The following is an 18,744-nucleotide window of genomic DNA, read 5'->3' as shown; positions in this document are numbered from 1 at the left end:
TCCATTGGTAAGTCATACTGAACCCCATCCTACATCTGCTGTACATTTATCTCTTCACAGCTCACTGTAATGGTCGAATACATAATCACGGAAAAACTGTTGTGCTCTGAAGGACTATATATGTTTATCAATATATCCTGCTTATTATTATTTATTAGAAAACTTCTAGACAGTACTGTTGACATAGGAGGTCATTCGTGCCACTTAGAAATGTCCTAGGTACCCGAGTAATGCCGGTGCAAAGAAATAATACTTTCTGTAGCTCTGCACATGGTAAAATGCTGAAATGATAACACTTATATAAAATCTTACTTGTGACCAAGCTCATGAGCAACAGTAAAGGCCAAATTGAGACCGTTATCCTCTGCCAGAACACACTTGCGTTTAGCACTGCACGCTCCCCCAAGATAGGCGATTCCTGCAGATAAAATAAAAATGGTCAGGTCTGAGAGATTTCCAGGAGTCAGAACTTGTATTTATATTATTTACCATGCCATGGAAAACTATGCAATAGTATACTGAATGAATACACTGCAAAGAGAAACTTCTGATTTTGTATTGTACTTACCGGTTTATGTATTTGCACATTAAGCTGAACTGTTCACCACATCCCCACCCCCGACACACACACACACACACACACACACACACAAACCTATATACTAGCTGGAGCAGGTGCACTGACAAAAAGGTGAAACTTTAATCAGCGCCGTAACTAGGTGTGTGCAGAAGGGGCATTGCCCACAGCGCACACCTAGTTAGAGCGCATATTCACCCTGCGTTCCCACTGCCCGTCCCTGTCTACTGCGCTCCCTCGGCCCGCTCCCTCTCTTGGCCCCTGTGTACTGTGCTCATACGGCCCCTCCTCCATCGGCCCCCGTGTACTGCGCTCCAGCAGCCCGCCACCTCTCTTCGCCCCCGTGTGCTCAGCTGTGCTACCGCGGCCTGCCCCCTCTCTTGGTCCCCCTCGGCCCACCCCCTCTCTCGGCCTGCAGTGCAGTCTACAGAGGGAGCGCTGGGTCAGGAGCCGGCAGCAGTACAGCCACAGGAAGAAGGAGAAGTCATGTAAGTGGCTGCCCACACACTACACTACATTACACTACATTACACTAAAGTACACTACACTACACTACATTACACTGCAGTACACTACACTAAAGTACACTACATTACAGCCTAAGGGTAGGGGGGCTGTAAGGTGCTCTGCCTGCCGTAATGAGTAAAAGGGGGCTCCACCTGCCATAATGTGTAAAAAGGGGATGCTGTCTGCCGTAATGTGTAAAAAAGGGGATGCTGTCGCCGTAATGTGTAAAAATAGAGGACGCTGTCTGCCGTAATGTGTAAAAGGGGCTCTACCTGGTGTAGTGGCGCTACTGTGCAGAGTAATTTGAATAATTGAGACCACTATGCACCGTAATATGAATTGGTATTATTTTGTGGCCACACCCCTTCTCCATGAAACCACACCTCTATATTTTTCACGTGCGCCTGCGGCGCACACTGCCCCTATTTTACATAAAGGGGGTGCACCGATGCCGTTTCTTGCACACAGCGCCAAAATGTCTAGTTACGGCACTGACTTTAATTACCATTGGACAGTTGCTCAATATACACTACCTAGGTAGCTCTGACAATTTCAACCGGGCCCTATTGAGGGTAGCAATAACCTGGAAATCACATGAATATTTGTGAGACAGTACACCAGAGGAACTAATTAGGTTACATTTACAGTATGGTAATACTAACCAATTAAATAAGTTCAAAGATGTAGGATTTAGATGCTTTAACTAAATACACATGAAAACATACATGCATACATGCATACTCTCTCTTATTATTCAGTATACATGACAGCCAACATTTTTTGTTAGGAGATCAGGACCCTTGCGCCCACGCCTCCTGAATGACATGGTTTGGGGGAGACTTCACATGACACCCCACCATTTTTGCGTCACGCTGGGGCGAGCCCAGCACTCTAGCATCTGTTCACCACCATAGCCACCAATGCTGCTTAGTCCCCCAACCTCCCGACCATGTCCTAAAGGTGGGACAGTGGGACTATCCCACTAAAATCGAGACGGTGAGGTATGGGTATATACGAATTTCTGTGCTACTGTAACCTATCCCCATTTAATAAAAACATACATCTAGACAGATAGTGAAGAAGAAGCCAATGAGACCATTTTTTTGTGGACAGTTAATATATATTATTTAATTCCCTACATACTGCTGCATGAGAAAACCATAGTTTACCTTATTACAGGCACTCCCCTACTGTTAGGCAAACCATTGTTACACCATCTTTACTGAGGATTTATTGTTCTGTTGTGTATGTTTTTATTATGTGTGTATTTTATGTAATTACAGACCAAGGGGGATATACTTGTAGGCCCGGTAAAACATCGGGTGCAAAAAACTTATGTTTTTCGCGATTTGTCATCGATTTATTTTTTTACATGCTATCTAGATTGATCGCCTGTAGAAAAATGCCCATTCTCCCGAAAACGCACAGGTTCGTGAAACCTATGTGTTTTTGGTAGAAACAGCCCCGTTTTCACACGGAAAACGGGGCTGTTTCTGGGGATTTGGTTTCGTCTGCCTCTGCAACATCCCATGCCCGCTACAGCAGCAGCAGGCTGGGACTGCAGGCATTCGGAAGCTGTCCTCGGCGCGGTGACCCGTGCACTAACCGGATCCCCTCTCTCCTCCGTCCCCGGCAGCGGTCACATGACAGAGGAGCGGCCATGTGACTAGCGGGAGCCGGAGGAGCAGCGCTGCACCGTGCGCTGTCAGGAGCCGGCACCCGGTGCAGCTTCAGGTAACCCCAGATAAGCCACAGCTCATGCTGGCTTACCGGGGTTAATTGGATATCCCCCTAAAACTGATTTATTATTCATACTGATGTGTGCCGTTTGATAGCACTTCACTATTTTGAATTTTGTCTATTTTTGAGGGTTAGCTCTTCTTTTTGTGGTAGCGAATGTCATGGTCACTATACCAATACAATAAGTAAGCTACGAGTGAGTGGTGTCTACTAGCGCCTTCTGGTTATTATATGTTAAACTATTGTATATGTATCCTATGACTTATGCTGGGCATACACTTTCCACATTAAGAATTCATGCAAAATTGTCTAGAAAGTCCGATAGATCCGATAATTGGTCGGTGCCCAACATTTCCAATGTTCCTTCATGGGGGAGGAATGGGAAATGTTTCCTCCCCAGGGGAGGAACGCAGATATTGTGGCATACCCTGTGAGCTATCTCAAGAGTGTATGTCCATGATATCTGATGGGTTTCAGTTTGTCTTATAAAATATCTGTCGGTCTGACAGACATTATATCTGACAGTGTGTGCCAGGGGCGGATTGGGATCGAACACCAGCCCGGGAAATTTATGGAAGCAGCCCTATTGGGGGCGGAGTCTGTTAAGAGGGTGGGGTCACTCCTCAGAGGTCATGATTCTGAGATAGACACAGTTGGGGCCTCCTTTGCTTTACGTTATGTAAATGTTTACCTGCGACTTTATGCATATGCTGCTACAATACCCTTCCCTGATGCACATCTGTACGTCTGAATATACAAGGACTGATATGACCACTTTCAGTGTCTACTTCTGATTTTATTGATTTTTCATTCTACAAACCCCTTTTTTTTATCTAATATGTTTCAAAGTACAAGGAGGGGAACATACAGCACAGTACAGGGAGGGAGCAACACAGGCACAGGGAACCAGCACAGCAGAATCTGTCCCAGTGGCCAATCCGCCCCTGATTACATGCATAGCCACCACATTATTACAGGAATTGCACCACATTACACGAACAGCACCACATTACACGTACAGCACTGCATTGCATGTATAGCCTCGCACTACACGTATAGCACCGCATTACACAAATAGCACCACATAACTCGAATAGCACCACATTACATGTATAGCCTCGCACTACACGTATAGCACCGCATTACACAAATAGCACCACATAACTCGAATAGCACCACATTACATGTATAGCCTCGCACTACACGTATAGCACCGCATTACACAAATAGCACCACATAACTCGAATAGCACCACATTACATGTATAGCACCACACTACACGTATAGCACCGCATTATGCAAATAGCACCACATTACATGTGTAGCACCTCATTATACAAATAGCACCACATTACATACGTAGTCACCGCATTACATATGTAGCCACCTCATTACATACGTAGCCACCGCATTACATAAATAGGCCCATCATCATGGACAGACATTGGGACTTTGCATTAGAGATTGTCCCAGGGCTGGCTGTGAATGCTGCCTGATCAGCTGGCATCCTGAGAACAAGGTACAAGGTACATCCTGCTCCTGTCCAGTACCCAAACCAGACACTGTGACCGGGGATGCCCTAACCCTTACACCATAATGATAATGCAAATAATGTCATTAAAAATAACCTCTCTGCCGGGTCCCCTCCAGTGCTCAGTTGCCGCTCTGGCCAGTTGAGTGAGAGTGCGGGAGCTAGGGTGGCGGCGGGTGTAGTGAACCCGGCTCCGACCATCGTTATGCTGCTGCTCTCGGGCCGGGCTCGTTGAAGAGACCTTTGGCCGGGGCCAGAGAGAAGATGCTGCTGGGCTGGTTAACTTTCTCCAGGTCCCCCGTTGGTAGAACAGCTTCACCACTTTTCACGGCTAGCGGCACCTGGAAGTGCCCACTAGCCTAACTTCCAGATTGTGTTCCAATGAACCGCAAGTACTGGAAGCAGTGTGAGCCAGCCCAGCCTGAGTGTGCATCGGCCTGGCTGAGGGGGATATGGGACCGGCCCATCGGAATCTGTCATGGTGTCCTGGTGGGCCAATCCGTCCCTGGTGTATGCCATGTATGAAATCTACTGTCATTCAGATTGCTGCATGGCATAGTTCTAGTTCAGTGCAACTAATTTTACAAAAACAATAGTGCCATCTAAAATTGTGATGTATATTTTATATTGTACGCAGTGATCACAAAATTTATTTGTAAACAATATTTGCAGTGTTTCCTTCAGACATTAACACAAAAAGATGCTTGGGGCTACTAACTCGTGAACAAGCCATGTTAAGCTGCCCATGGGAGAAGCAGCTGGTCCTGAGATCTACGCCTACAGCCCTGAGCGTTTGCCCCGTGACTTGTTGATCGTCATAGCAAAGCAAATGCTTTCAGAAAACTGCAGGTGCTTGAAATGAAAAGGAAAATTGCTGGGGATATGGGGTATACTGTACGTGGTAGAAAACACAGTCTCACCTGTGCCACATACCGTTTGAATCTCTGCCTCAATTAAGTTCCTCTGCAGAGCAGTCACTTTAATTTGGTTTCCGTTGCATAACTTGGGCGGAATCAAGTTCCGCAGAAGCAAGACGGAACACCAACTTTCAGTGCGTCGGGAATCAAGCATCTGGATTTTCTTTTACCTTGCTCCACTCCCTGATGTCACATACAGATCATACGTGCCTTAGTTTCTTTCTAGGTCACTAATCTATACAAAAGTGAAAACACAATCCAAATTCATCCAGCAGTTTCTGTGTGATGCCAGAATGAACAGACAGTCAGTAATTTTGGGAGTCATTCTGAGAGGATCGCTAGCTGACGTTGTTCGCAGCGCAGCGATGAGTGAAAAAAACGGCTAATCTGCGCATGCACCACAATGCGCACGCGCGACGTACGGGTATAAAGAGCAGGAAGATTGACATGAAGTGGGTGTTTCTGGGTGTCAACTAACCGTTTTCAGGGAGTGCTTAGAAAAACGCAAGCGTGTCGGGAAAAACGCAGGTGTGGCTGGGCGAACGCTGGGCAGGTGTGTGATGTCAAAAGCCGTCCCTCCTCGTTAGAATCAATGCACACGAAGAGTAACTACAGGGTTTGGTCTCGTTTTGCACAAAAAGATTTTGCAGGCGCACTGCTGCACAAGCGTTCGCACTTCTGCAAAGCAAAAATACACTCCCCAGTGGGCGGCGACAATGCGTTTGCACGGCTGCTAAAAACTGCTAACGAGCGAACAACTCGGATTGACCCCCCCTTGCCTCCATCGGGCCTACTTCAAGATTGATGCAAAACAACATTTTCCTCTAATGGGCAAAACCATGTGCACTGCAGGTAGGGCAGATATAAAGAGAGAGTTAGGTTTGGGTTGGTTATATTGTTTCTGTGCAGAGTAAATACTGGCTGCTTTATTTTTACATAGCAATTTAGATTTCAGTTTGAACACACCCCACCCAAATCTAACTTTTTCTGCACATGGTATATCTGCCCCCCTGCAGTGCACATGGTTTTGCCCATTAGAGGAAAATGTTGTTTTGCAAATCAGCCTTGAATTAGGCCCATAGTCCAAAAACAGTCACTAGAAGTATATTTCTCAAAATAAAATTGTACAGAAACAACCCTTCAATTTTTATTGTATGTATACAGTGTCCTCATACATCTAGCCTCAATATGCCACACAGCAGGAGATGCCTGGAGTGGAGTTAGCTGAGAGGTCCTGTGCAACTCTGTTAGCTTCGGGCATCTTTTTTTGTCAAAAATGTGTCTTATTTGTATCGATGTGTGATTAAGACGCACAAGCAGACTCTGCTGATTGAAATGATATGCGGAATGCCTATATTCTGTTTGCGACCATGCCGGTATCTACATACGAAATGCTACGCTACAGTGTTTTCTAGGAAAATTTGCGTAAAACACTGTAGCATAGCATTCCGTATGCAGATACAGCCGCGGTCGCACACAGAATCTAGGCATGCTGCATATCATTTTAATCAGCAAAAGCTGCTTGTGCATTGTTTTTCGCAAATAAGACGCATTTTAATGGAAAAAGTCACATGAAAATATGTTTGGCACGACCTAGAAGGACTGTTTAACTTGCAGGGAGGCTAGATGTAAGTGGATCTGTAGATGAAGCACATTTGTGGTGATATAGATGACACGCAGTCAGTTATATACTGTATTGATGAGTGTTGTTCCAGACTTAAAGTTGCTAATGGGGAAAGTACTGAGGTTCATTTATCCTGACCAGCTCTCATTTGTTAATTATGCCGAGAGAGGAAATTATTTGATTTCCTATTCATCCAAATTCCAGGGAAAAGAAAATGCAAGCTTGCAGATTTGATAGCCACAACACCTAAGCATTGCTGACTTTTTACCAGTAGCATTGCTTAATTCAGACAGATTTATAGCTGTGGTGAATGACAGGCATGTATACACTTGTTGGTCAGGGTTACACTCGGTTTCCTAACATGCTGCTTCTTAGTGGGTTACCCCAGGACAAGTCTTGAAACTGTTCAGAAAATGTGATGGAATCTCATTGCTTGCATGGAAAATCTGATGGGGTCTCCTCTTATAAGCTATTTATTTTTGCTTCTTCAAGTGACCTCAGATAAAACATCTGTGGTTCAGTCTCACACATTGACATTACGGTCACTGTTGCATAAATGAATAGACAACACTTAAATGAGAACTCCACTTACAAATAAAAATATAATTTTGTTAGAAGAAGAAAGAGATAGCATAAAGACTTAGCATTAAGATTTATTTACAGGAGACATTAGTCTGATCAACTAGAGCCCCCAATACCTTAAACAGCCCCACACTCAGGGCCAAATGTAATAGGGTGTGAGTTCAAAAAAAAAGGTGAGTTTAGTGCAGAACTCACAATTTTTTAGAACTTGCACATGTAATACGGTGCGAGAACACGCAAACTCGCACTTTTCTTGCATTCCCGCAACTACCATGAGCGAAACTTGCATCCAGGGGTTTTCCCATGGAAAACATACAACTCGGTCAATGTAATAGGGTGTGAGTTAGAAACTTGCACCAAAAACCTTACCAAGGACTCACCAGATCAGTGAGATCCGTGAACTCCTTCTTCAAAAATAAAGGATAACCAGCCCCGGGATTTTTGAGTTGATACTAGTTTTAAAAATACAGGGGAAAATGCATGGGGTTCCCCTATATCTTAAGAACCAGCAGCAGGCTCTTGGACCAGTCCTGGTTCTAAAAAACCTGGGAAACAAAACGAGTAGGGGGTCCAGCGTATTTTTAGAACCAGGACCGGGCTCCACTAGCAGAGGAGTAATGTCACAGCCAGGGGATACAACTGAAGTGGGCGAAGCATTAAGCCCCCTAACTAGTCAGCCAGGGTTTTAGGGACCCTCCAATAAAGGGAACCCCAGGGCACTCAAGGCCTGGGCAGAAGATCGAGGCTATCCTCAGGACCTCTGGGCTATGGGTGCAATAGTTAGTAGCATTCAGTTTGTTTGAGTTGGTAAATAATATTGTCTTTTGAAGGGGGACTACAAGTCCCAGCAAGCCTCCCCTGCATGCCGGTACTTGAAGAACCACAAGTACCAGCATGCAGAGTATCAGGGGCCCGCTGCTATTTGTAGACCTCCTTTCACAGAAATATTTAAAAAAAGACAGCACATAGCTTAAAAAACACCACATGGTATTTAACGAGATTGGCAGCACTAGATCCGCCTGTCTCCCTATGCTGATACTGGAGGTCCGTCGGTGGCTCCCCCTCGGGACTAATTTCTTGCTTCTGTCAGTATAAAGTAATTATTGGTGACATGAATGGACACCGCTAACAAGACATAATTATTCATTGTCACTGTTTTATTTCTGTAAACATTTGTTCTGATGTACGAATTGAGATCTGTTCAAGACGTTTGGCATTTATACTAGATCAACTGTTTGTTTACTCATAATGACTCAATAAAGAAATGTTTAAAAAAAAAAAGACAGCACACTCACACTGTGAAAGTAAAATATGAATATATACACTCACACATACTCCATTATATTATATTATATTATATTATACACACATAGTCCATGGTGTAGATCACATCCATTTGTCCATGTAGAATCCCCAAAAGCTGTAAAAAAAATCCATACTCACCTATCCCTTGTAGGCATCTGAGGGGTTAAAAACAACCAAATATAAAACACTCGATCCATGCCGGAAATGAGAAGCACTGTGTACTGTATACACATATTGCTCTTCTACGTGAATGCTAGAATCCACGTGAGTCCTGTTATTAGGAGAGCCGCCGTAGGAGTAGCCCGCTGATTGGCTTTGAGTGGTCAGACTGTCAATTAACGCTTCCTCCTATTAACTTTAATGGTGGGAACCACTAGGTTATTAGGAGTCAGCCCAGCGGGTCCCGCCATTGAAATCAATGGCGGAAGTATTGATTGACTGTCTGACAGCTCACAGCCAATCAGCGGGCTGCTCTTATGGAAGCAGCCGCTGATTGGCTGGTGGCTCTCCTAATAACAGCACCCACGTAGGTCCTGGTATTTGCGAAGCATACTGGTACTTGTGGTTCTCCAAGTACCAGCATGCAGCAGAGGTTTGCTGGGTCTTATAATCCCCCTGTAAGAGATGTTATTTACCAACTCTAACTGAATGCTATCAATTTGGCACCCACAGTGCAGGGGTTCAGCCCATGCCTTGGGTGCTCTGGAGGGGAAGTGTGTTCCATGGATGTGGCATTACCCTCCTGCTAGTGGAGCCCGCTGCTGGTACTAGGACCCTTACTCTTATTATTCTCATCTGTGCATGCTTCTGTCAAATGAAACTCTCATTACAACCTGCGGGTTTACACACATAAACACTTGCATAGATTCACATATGTAATAGCCAGGCTATTGCATTTACATGCTGCGGGACAAACTTGTACCTTGCACCCTATTACATTTGGCCCTATAGCTTGTATGCATTTACCTGTATGGGGGACTGACATTGGCAATCTCTCAAACGCCATTAAACTGCAAAAGTCTGGAATACAACTTAGAAAGGCCTTAAGGCACTGGTGTATCTATAATGGATGCAGTGTGTGCGACGCACACTGGCTCCAGGGGGGAAGGGGCACACCACACACCCTGCACCCATATTTCAATATTTACCCTCCAGAGTTCAGATTTGCTTCAGAAACCACTGGGAGAGGGAGCTGCGATTTTTTTTTTTTTTTTTCATCAAGACCGGTTTTATTTTTATACAGGTTTCATTATGGCACTTTATTGCTTTCTGTCAATTATGTTGAAGAACAATGTTTTGTTTATTATTTTCATTAGTTATCCTGCGCCAACATATCATGCAGCACTTAACATCTGAAAGTGTTTATTCATTCACATCAGTGTCTGTTACATAAGGAATTCAATATCTTATTACTCACCACTGACACACGACTGCGCACACAAATATAGTGAGTGCCCAATAAACCTAGCAGCGTGGTTTTAGACTATAGCAGAAATGTTGGACAGGTGGCAGAAACTCACAAGTACTCACAGAGATAGTGTTCTGATAAGAATTAATGTATAATAAAATTAGCAATGGAGCACTGAGAAAGTAAAAAAAAGCGCAAATACCTGTATGGATAAAAAAGGGTTAATGATAATGTTTAGCAGCCCTTTTGGTGCGGGTATGAAAGTCAGTTTTTCTGATGCTGTTCAGGGTTCCGTATAAACGCCGGTGGTCAGGACCACAGTGTGGTGGTGTGCAGGGATTGTTGCAAACTATGCTAACTTTCCCGACCGCTGCCTACCTCTTTCTTGCGTGCAATGTCCCGCCGATCCAGCTGGTTCCCACCGATACCTTCTCCTGCTCGTATCTTAACATTCTCTTGCCCATCGGTGCGGAGAGAGTGACGTGCTGTAGTGCTAGGTCTGGACTGATGACGCTTTCCAACGCTTTTCAGGCTTTCAAGGTATTTGTGCTTTTTTAACTTTCTCAGCGCTCCATTACTAATTTTATTGTTCTCTATCATTTTAACGGAACTGCTCATACACAAATTAGTGTGGTGATTAATCTTACATTTACCTAAGAATTAATGTATGCCAAAAACTGTGCCACAAACTATTCCTCCTAATAAGACTATCAAATAAAGGGGAAGCTGTATCAAACCTTGGAGAGAGATAGGGATTTATTCGTGAAGCAGTGAAAAGAGTGGAGAAGTTGCCCATGTCAACCAATCAGTACTGAAGTAACATTTATAATTTCAGAAAATAGCTCTATAGAGGTACCTGTTCTCTCATTGGCTGTATACAGCTGAACTGCCAATCAAAACCACCCCCATAGACTTCAATGGCCACTGAAGTCTATGGTGGAATCCGCTACATTGTATCCTATGATGTTAACCCCAAGGTTCATCTCTATTAACTTTGTGGTTTCCATCACTAACCACAAGATTAACAGAGGTGAACTTTGTGTTTAATATCAAAGGATACAATGTAGCGGTTCTCACCATAGGGGGCGCTTTCCCATCATTGAAGTCTATGGGGGTGGGTTTGATTGACAGTGAAGCCACTCACAGCAAATCAGAGGACAGCTCCTATGGTGGCACTCGCTGATTGGCTGACGGCTCTTCTAATGACAGGAGTCACCCTGGTCCCACTCAGTTGTGTAGAGGAAGTGTATGTGTTAACACATACATTTTCTCAATCCATAGTGGTTCAGGTTTTCGGTGTGTTGTTTTTTATAACCTGTTGGATCCCTATATGGACTGAAGAGGACGTAATCTACACTTTAACTATAGGTACCAATGGGCCCTTAATGCCCAGCATGCTGGTACTTGTGGTTCTCAGTGTTCTAGCATACAATGGAGGCTTGCTGGTACCTGTAGTCAAAACAAAACTCACAGACTATCAACTCGGCACCCACCGACCGGGGTGGTGGGGATAGCCCCAGGATTCAGCCCTGGCCTTGGGTGCCTGGAGTGGTGGGTGGAACTTTATTGGGTGGGTGAGCACTCCCCCAGGAAACCTCGGCCGGGGCTGACTAGTTAGACCAGGCCAACACCTACATCTTTTCCTCCCTGTATTTTTGGAACCAGGACCGATACAAGAGGGCTAGTTATGATACTTTTTTTTTTTTTTTAAATGTTTACCCTTTTTTTTCATTTTAATAGAGAAGTACTGAACGGATGTCACTGATCTGTGCAGGCTTTATGTTCGGGAGTGTTTAGCTGTCAGTAAACAGTCAAACACGGACACATACACCATTGGAAAACAAGAGTAACTAAAATATAGGAACATAGTAAATTCCCTTGTTTTACTTTAAAAAAAGCACCTATGTCTGATCGATCTCACCCATGTTTAATGTTGGCCAAACATGGGTGTGATATGATTCTTAGTACATTTACCCCATATACCGATTTCACACTGAGCCCGAGATATTGCTGTGGGGCAACTTGGGTCCTGTGTTAGTGTGACGGGCTCGACGCGAGATACTTGTCACGTGACCACTACTTGGGTCACGACCATGGCTAGACCCAGGACCGACACAGGTAGGCTGCAGTGTGTGACAGGTGCGACACGGGTTACGCTAAAGGTGCTGGTTTGCCACTCAAAGTCGCTGGCAGATGGCAGTCACCACCCGCGTTTCATGACCTCATCTTTGTGTGCCAAAAAAAAAAAAAACATTCACTTTTAATATCTCATACATTTTGAGGGCAGACACGGGTTCAGTATGAAAGTAATCGACCCGGGAATAACCCAGGACCAAGGTGCAGTGCGAAGAGCTGTAACACGGGTTAAAACTATGGCCCAAATGTATTAGACCTTAAAAAGTGATTTAGTGGAGATGGATAAAGAGTGATAAATGACCAGAGTTGTACGCATCTCACACGATTCTCTGCGGCAGCTAAATGGAAACTGAATGGAACGGGTGAAAATTGAGTGGCAACAATGCAAACACATGAAGAGAACCATTTTGTGAGTGTATTTGAGTGTGTAGCGGGTGTTTAGCCAGATTTACTTGCTATTTGGAGTCATGCGTATGCACTGTGGGGGCCAAATTCAGACAGATCTCCTACACCTGCATGAGGTAGGGGTAAGTGCAGATGATGATGACAGACACTCCCATGGATGGAAGACTGGGCTGTGCGATCGTCCAACTCTATACATGTGTATAGTTGTTTTAACATTCTATTCGCTGCCAGCGTCCGGTGGTGCATTCGTATTATGTACGGCTCAGACCCTAACTGTGATACAGCGGGGGGGAGTGTGTGCACAAGGACGGTCTATTATTGTACCACATTTAATTAAATTCTCCATAGATAATACTATCAAAGCCAATAAATAAGTTTTAGCCAGGCATTGCGGTTAGCAGCAGACTGTTTTCATCAGTTAGAAAAAAAATGACAAACCTTAATTGTTTGGTACAGAATGTCCTAATCACACGTTACAGTTCTGCATACCTAATCTACAAATAACTCTAGTATCTTTATATAGAGGGAATAACCGTAGCCAATACCAGATGTTACCAAAGATGAGTAACCTCATCCTGAATTGCAGAGGAGAATGCCAAGCCATGCACAATAACTTCACAGCAATAATTATATTCTATTAATATCTGCAGCCCGTAGAAGAAAACAAAAGGATGTTTGGTAAAAATACAAATCTATACTCACTGTAGTCTGTCCTTCACAAGTCCAAATGTTACTGAAGTGCTACTCCAGTGATGCTCAGCAAACTAATAGCCAAGGTTAAACAAGGATCCATATGGCCACTCGGGTGTTCCCAATCAATATATGCCGTAATGCCCCTTGCACCATATTATGCCGCCTGTACCACAATACCTGTGATACATTATGCCAGTAAGGCTTCTAATTACTTTTAAATGACCTGCTCGTTGCCAGGAGTTTCATGCTCTGGGTGTCATGCTCCTTGCCAGGGGTTTCATGCTCAGGGTGTCATGCTCATTGCCAGGGGTTGTCATGCTCATTGCCAGGGGTTTCATGCTCAGGGTGTCATGCTCATTGCCAGGGGTTGTCATGCTCATTGCCAGGGGTTTCATGCTCAGGGTGTCATGCTCATTGCCAGGGGTTTCATGCTCTGGGTGTCATGCTCATTGCCAGGGGTTTTTATGCTCTGGGTGCATGTCATGCTTATTGCTGGATAGCTGCAATAGATGCTCCTCCTCCTCCCGTCCATCATACTCCGCTCAGGTGGCGGAGGTTCAAAAAATGATGCGGTTGCATCATGGCATGTCACTTCGCAAAACTCCTTCCCCTGATTGGAGTATTATGGACGGGAGGAGGAGGAGCAGCTAATGCAGCCAGCAGGTGTCAGGCCAAGAACAGCCCGTGCAAATGCACGGCTTGCACGCTGCAAGTAACGGCCCCGGCTGGCTGCTTTATTTTTATACTGCAATTTAGAATTCAGTTTGAACACACCCCACCCAAATCTAAATCTCTCTGCACATGTTACATCTGCCCCATCTGCACATCTGCAGTGCAGCATGGTTTTGCCCATTAGTGTGCTTTTTTGGTTTGCTAACAAACCTGAATAAGGGGGGTAATTCCAAGTTGATCGCAGCAGGACATTTTTTAGCATTTGGCCAAAACCATGTGCACTGCAGGGTGGGCAGATATAACATTTGCAGAGAGAGTTAGATTTGGGGGGGTTATTTTGTTTCTGTGCAGGGTAAATACTGGCTGCTTTATTTTTACACTGCAATTTAGATTGCAGATTGAACTCACCCCACCCAAATCTAACTCTCTCTGCACATGTTAAACCTGCCTCCCCTGCAGTGCACATGGTTTTGCCCAACTGCTAAAAAATTTCCTGCTGCGATTAACTTAGAATTACCCCCAAGGTCCTTAGTTCAGCCGATTGTCACATTAGCATATAACAGTGAGTATAATACTGTGGCTATAGGGAAATCATAAGGCTCATAACCAGGAAAAACTCCCCTACTCGTCTCTCTAAATCAATACTACCATTTCTCCTGACCAAACATACTCTGACCTCCAAACACTGGTCTCTGCATGGACTAGTATGGATCAACCAGATGGTGGTTAAGTCCTCACCAATAACACCTACCCAGTATGAGCTTTAAGGAATGTTATGCTCCATGCACATCTTTTTAATGCCCAAACTGAGGTTTGGAAAGTCATTACAAACCAACCTCCAGGCACAGTATAACTTCATATACAGGAGCATAAACAAAGGTTTCATGATTGTACTCATTTTTACAGAGATACTGACTGTACTGAAACAGCTGCTTTAGAATCAAACAATATTTTCTTCATTTTCTAAACTGCATTAGAAAAGTAACAGAATTGAAGTTATCTAACAGGTTGCTACGTTTTTCTATCTTCATTGGTTTCATTAATGTCTCAGACCAAGAACCTTTTATCACACTAGACGAGATTGTCATATGCATATACTAAATAATGGGAGTGGTTTGAGAATGAGGCTAGTTTGAAAACACCTATGTACAAAATCATAGCTTAAATGATTTATTCTGTAAATTGAAATTGTGAACATAGCAATATAAGCAGAAGCCAATATGTAAACACTTAAGCTGAGTACACACTGAGCGATATATGGGCTGTTTAATCAAACGGGCGATATACAGTATCACGAGTCCTTCGCCGGGTGTTTACCCCCTATATGCCTGTGAACGGCATTGCTCAGTGGGGATCAGTATTAATTGCAGACGCAGGGGATCCCGGCGGTCCTAATACCGACGCCAGTATCCCGCTGACGAGAAGATCGACAGGGGTGAGTAAGGGATGTTCTCCCCTCTCCCTGCCCCCCCTAACCCACCCTTCCCACAGCCTAACCCAAACCTCCCCCCTCAGTGCCTAACACACACACACCCCCGCCGGGGGCCTAATCCGCAGTCGGGATGGCAGCTGTCGGGATTCCGATCCATTCAGAGTTCCGATGTCAGGATTCTGAAGGGTGTCAGGATCCCGGTGTCGATATTTGGACTGCTGGGATCTCGACAGCCGGCAACGTAACTGCATCCCGTTCACAGACATATTGCGTCGACCCTGCAGCATAGCCGATGGCCATGATATCTGCAGATCTGACTGTGTGTACAGCACTTGCTGTAGAGACTGCTGGGGACTAACATCTCAGCTGGGCAGGCACATTTAAAGGCCCGCCCAGTTGTGACGTCAGGCACGACACATCGGGCTGACGATTGATTAGTCTGTATGCACTCACTAAATCACATACTATGCAAAAAGAAAAAAGACAACTCTTTTTCATGGGGCACTCTTATTGATAATCTAAAACTTAACTTTTATTTGTAGAAATTGGACTCACATTAACATACTAACATATAACACACATTAAATTATGATAATATCTGGTGTAACTGGCTAAGTCCCCCGAAATGTCTTCTTATAAAGTCCTTCTCACTGAATGAATTACGGTCAACTAATTATTAGAAATCGTCTACAATTATTACTGTAAATGAATCATTTAAAAAACATCAATCCATGGCCTGCTGCCAAAAACAAGGTTGATTTATATGTTATAGCTACTATTGAGCCTCCGAATATATATCAATATAAATTAATACAAATTGTACGGTTAAACTTTTTGACCAGTCACCAGTGTACAGATGTTTAGCCATGTGCTAGTGTTTAAACAGTTATATACTGTAGAGAAGGAAAAAATGTCAGAAGGAAGACGGGGAAAATTAGGTGACTAGATGCCTGGTTTCTGCTTTTGGAAATCTGCTCAAAAGCAAATAAAAGTTAAGTTTTAGATTATCAATAAGAGTGCCCCATGAAAAAGAGTTGTCTTTTTTCTTTTTGCATAGTATGTGATCTGTTCTTTACAACTCCAGGGAGCACCACCGGCCTTTCTATTCGTTAGTTAAGAATTTTGTTTCTTCTCCCTCCATAGGAAGTGGATATCAATATATTACAAGATATTTTGCTCTCTTTGTACTCCGGTTTATATATATATAGTTCTACCTATATAACGGTAGCTCAGTGCGCTTTTCCCCCCACAACCAATCTAGTGCACTCACTAAATGTCAGGTAGGTCGGCAGATAGGCCAGGTGTGTACCCTTTAACTGTAAGGATTCTCTCTGGCTGTATCAAAGCTGCTCCAAAAAGTTGAAGAGATATTACGCCATTGCCTATACACCAAGCTTGCTAAGATCTCACTCACACATGTGAGTGGAAACTTGGTGATGCATGAAAACTAGTTCACTATAGATATGTTTTAGTGATACATTTTAATATGTTTTCCATGTTCTTTACATCCATTGTACTTTTACCAATACAATCTACTGTACTGATAGCGTATGTTAACTAGTGATGAGCGCCTGAAATTTTTCGGGTTTTGTGTTTTGGTTTTGGGTTCGGTTCCGCGGCCGTGTTTTGGGTTCGAACGCGTTTTGGCAAAACCTCACCGAATTTTTTTTGTCGGATTCGGGTGTGTTTTGGATTCGGGTGTTTTTTTCAAAAAACACTAAAAAACAGCTTAAATCATAGAATTTGGGGGTCATTTTGATCCCAAAGTATTATTAACCTCAAAAACCATAATTTACACTCATTTTCAGTCTATTCTGAATACCTCACACCTCACAATATTATTTTTAGTCCTAAAATTTGCACCGAGGTCGCTGTGTGAGTAAGATAAGCGACCCTAGTGGCCGACACAAACACCGGGCCCATCTAGGAGTGGCACTGCAGTGTCACGCAGGATGTCCCTTCCAAAAAACCCTCCCCAAACAGCACATGACGCAAAGAAAAAAAGAGGCGCAATGAGGTAGCTGTGTGAGTAAGATTAGCGACCCTAGTGGCCGACACAAACACCGGGCCCATCTAGGAGTGGCACTGCAGTGTCACGCAGGATGGCCCTTCCAAAAAACCCTCCCCAAACAGCACATGACGCAAAGAAAAAAAGAGGCGCAATGAGGTAGCTGTGTGAGTAAGATTAGCGACCCTAGTGGCCGACACAAACACCGGGCCCATCTAGGAGTGGCACTGCAGTGTCACGCAGGATGTCCCTTCCAAAAAACCCTCCCCAAACAGCACATGACGCAAAGAAAAAAAGAGGCGCAATGAGGTAGCTGTGTGAGTAAGATTAGCGACCCTAGTGGCCGACACAAACACCGGGCCCATCTAGGAGTGGCACTGCAGTGTCGCGCAGGATGTCCCTTCCAAAAAACCCTCCCCAAACAGCACATGACGCAAAGAAAAAAAGAGGCGCAATGAGGTAGCTGACTGTGTGAGTAAGATTAGCGACCCTAGTGGCCGACACAAACACCGGGCCCATTTAGGAGTGGCACTGCAGTGTCACGCAGGATGTCCCTTCCAAAAAACCCTCCCCAATCAGCACATGATGCAAAGAAAAAGAAAAGAAAAAAGAGGTGCAAGATGGAATTGTCCTTGGGCCCTCCCACCCACCCTTATGTTGTATAAACAAAACAGGACATGCACACTTTAACCAACCCATCATTTCAGTGACAGGGTCTGCCACACGACTGTGACTGATATGACGGGTTGGTTTGGACCCCCCCCCAAAAAAGAAGCAATTAATCTCTCCTTGCACAAACTGGCTCTACAGAGGCAAGATGTCCACCTCATCATCACCCTCCGATATATCACCGTGTACATCCCCCTCCTCACAGATTATCAATTCGTCCCCACTGGAATCCACCATCTCAGCTCCCTGTGTACTTTGTGGAGGCAATTGCTGCTGGTCAATGTCTCCGCGGAGGAATTGATTATAATTCATTTTAATGAACATCATCTTCTCCACATTTTCTGGATGTAACCTCGTACGCCGATTGCTGACAAGGTGAGCGGCGGCACTAAACACTCTTTCGGAGTACACACTTGTGGGAGGGCAACTTAGGTAGAATAAAGCCAGTTTGTGCAAGGGCCTCCAAATTGCCTCTTTTTCCTGCCAGTATAAGTACGGACTGTGTGACGTGCCTACTTGGATGCGGTCACTCATATAA

The 18,744-nt window shown here is 44.4% G+C and overlaps 1 protein-coding gene across 4 annotated transcripts in view; it reads right to left on the bottom strand.

The window, feature by feature from the left end:
- The window catches only part of ADAMTS17 (ADAM metallopeptidase with thrombospondin type 1 motif 17), a 547,181-nt gene that overhangs the window by 329,174 nt on the left and 199,263 nt on the right, over nucleotides 1–18,744 (bottom strand). For all 4 annotated transcript variants that reach the window (XM_063925679.1, XM_063925677.1, XM_063925678.1 and 1 more), the window contains exon 8: nucleotides 313–418. In XM_063925679.1, the coding sequence (XP_063781749.1) occupies nucleotides 313–418 (106 nt within the window). The remainder of the gene's footprint in view (nucleotides 1–312; nucleotides 419–18,744) is intronic.

Source organism: Pseudophryne corroboree, chromosome 6 (genome assembly GCF_028390025.1).
Source record: "Pseudophryne corroboree isolate aPseCor3 chromosome 6, aPseCor3.hap2, whole genome shotgun sequence".
Classification (NCBI taxonomy): Eukaryota; Metazoa; Chordata; class Amphibia; order Anura; family Myobatrachidae; genus Pseudophryne; species Pseudophryne corroboree.
Note: the sequence above shows the minus strand (reverse complement) of the source record. Positions and strands in the feature narration are given on the sequence as shown.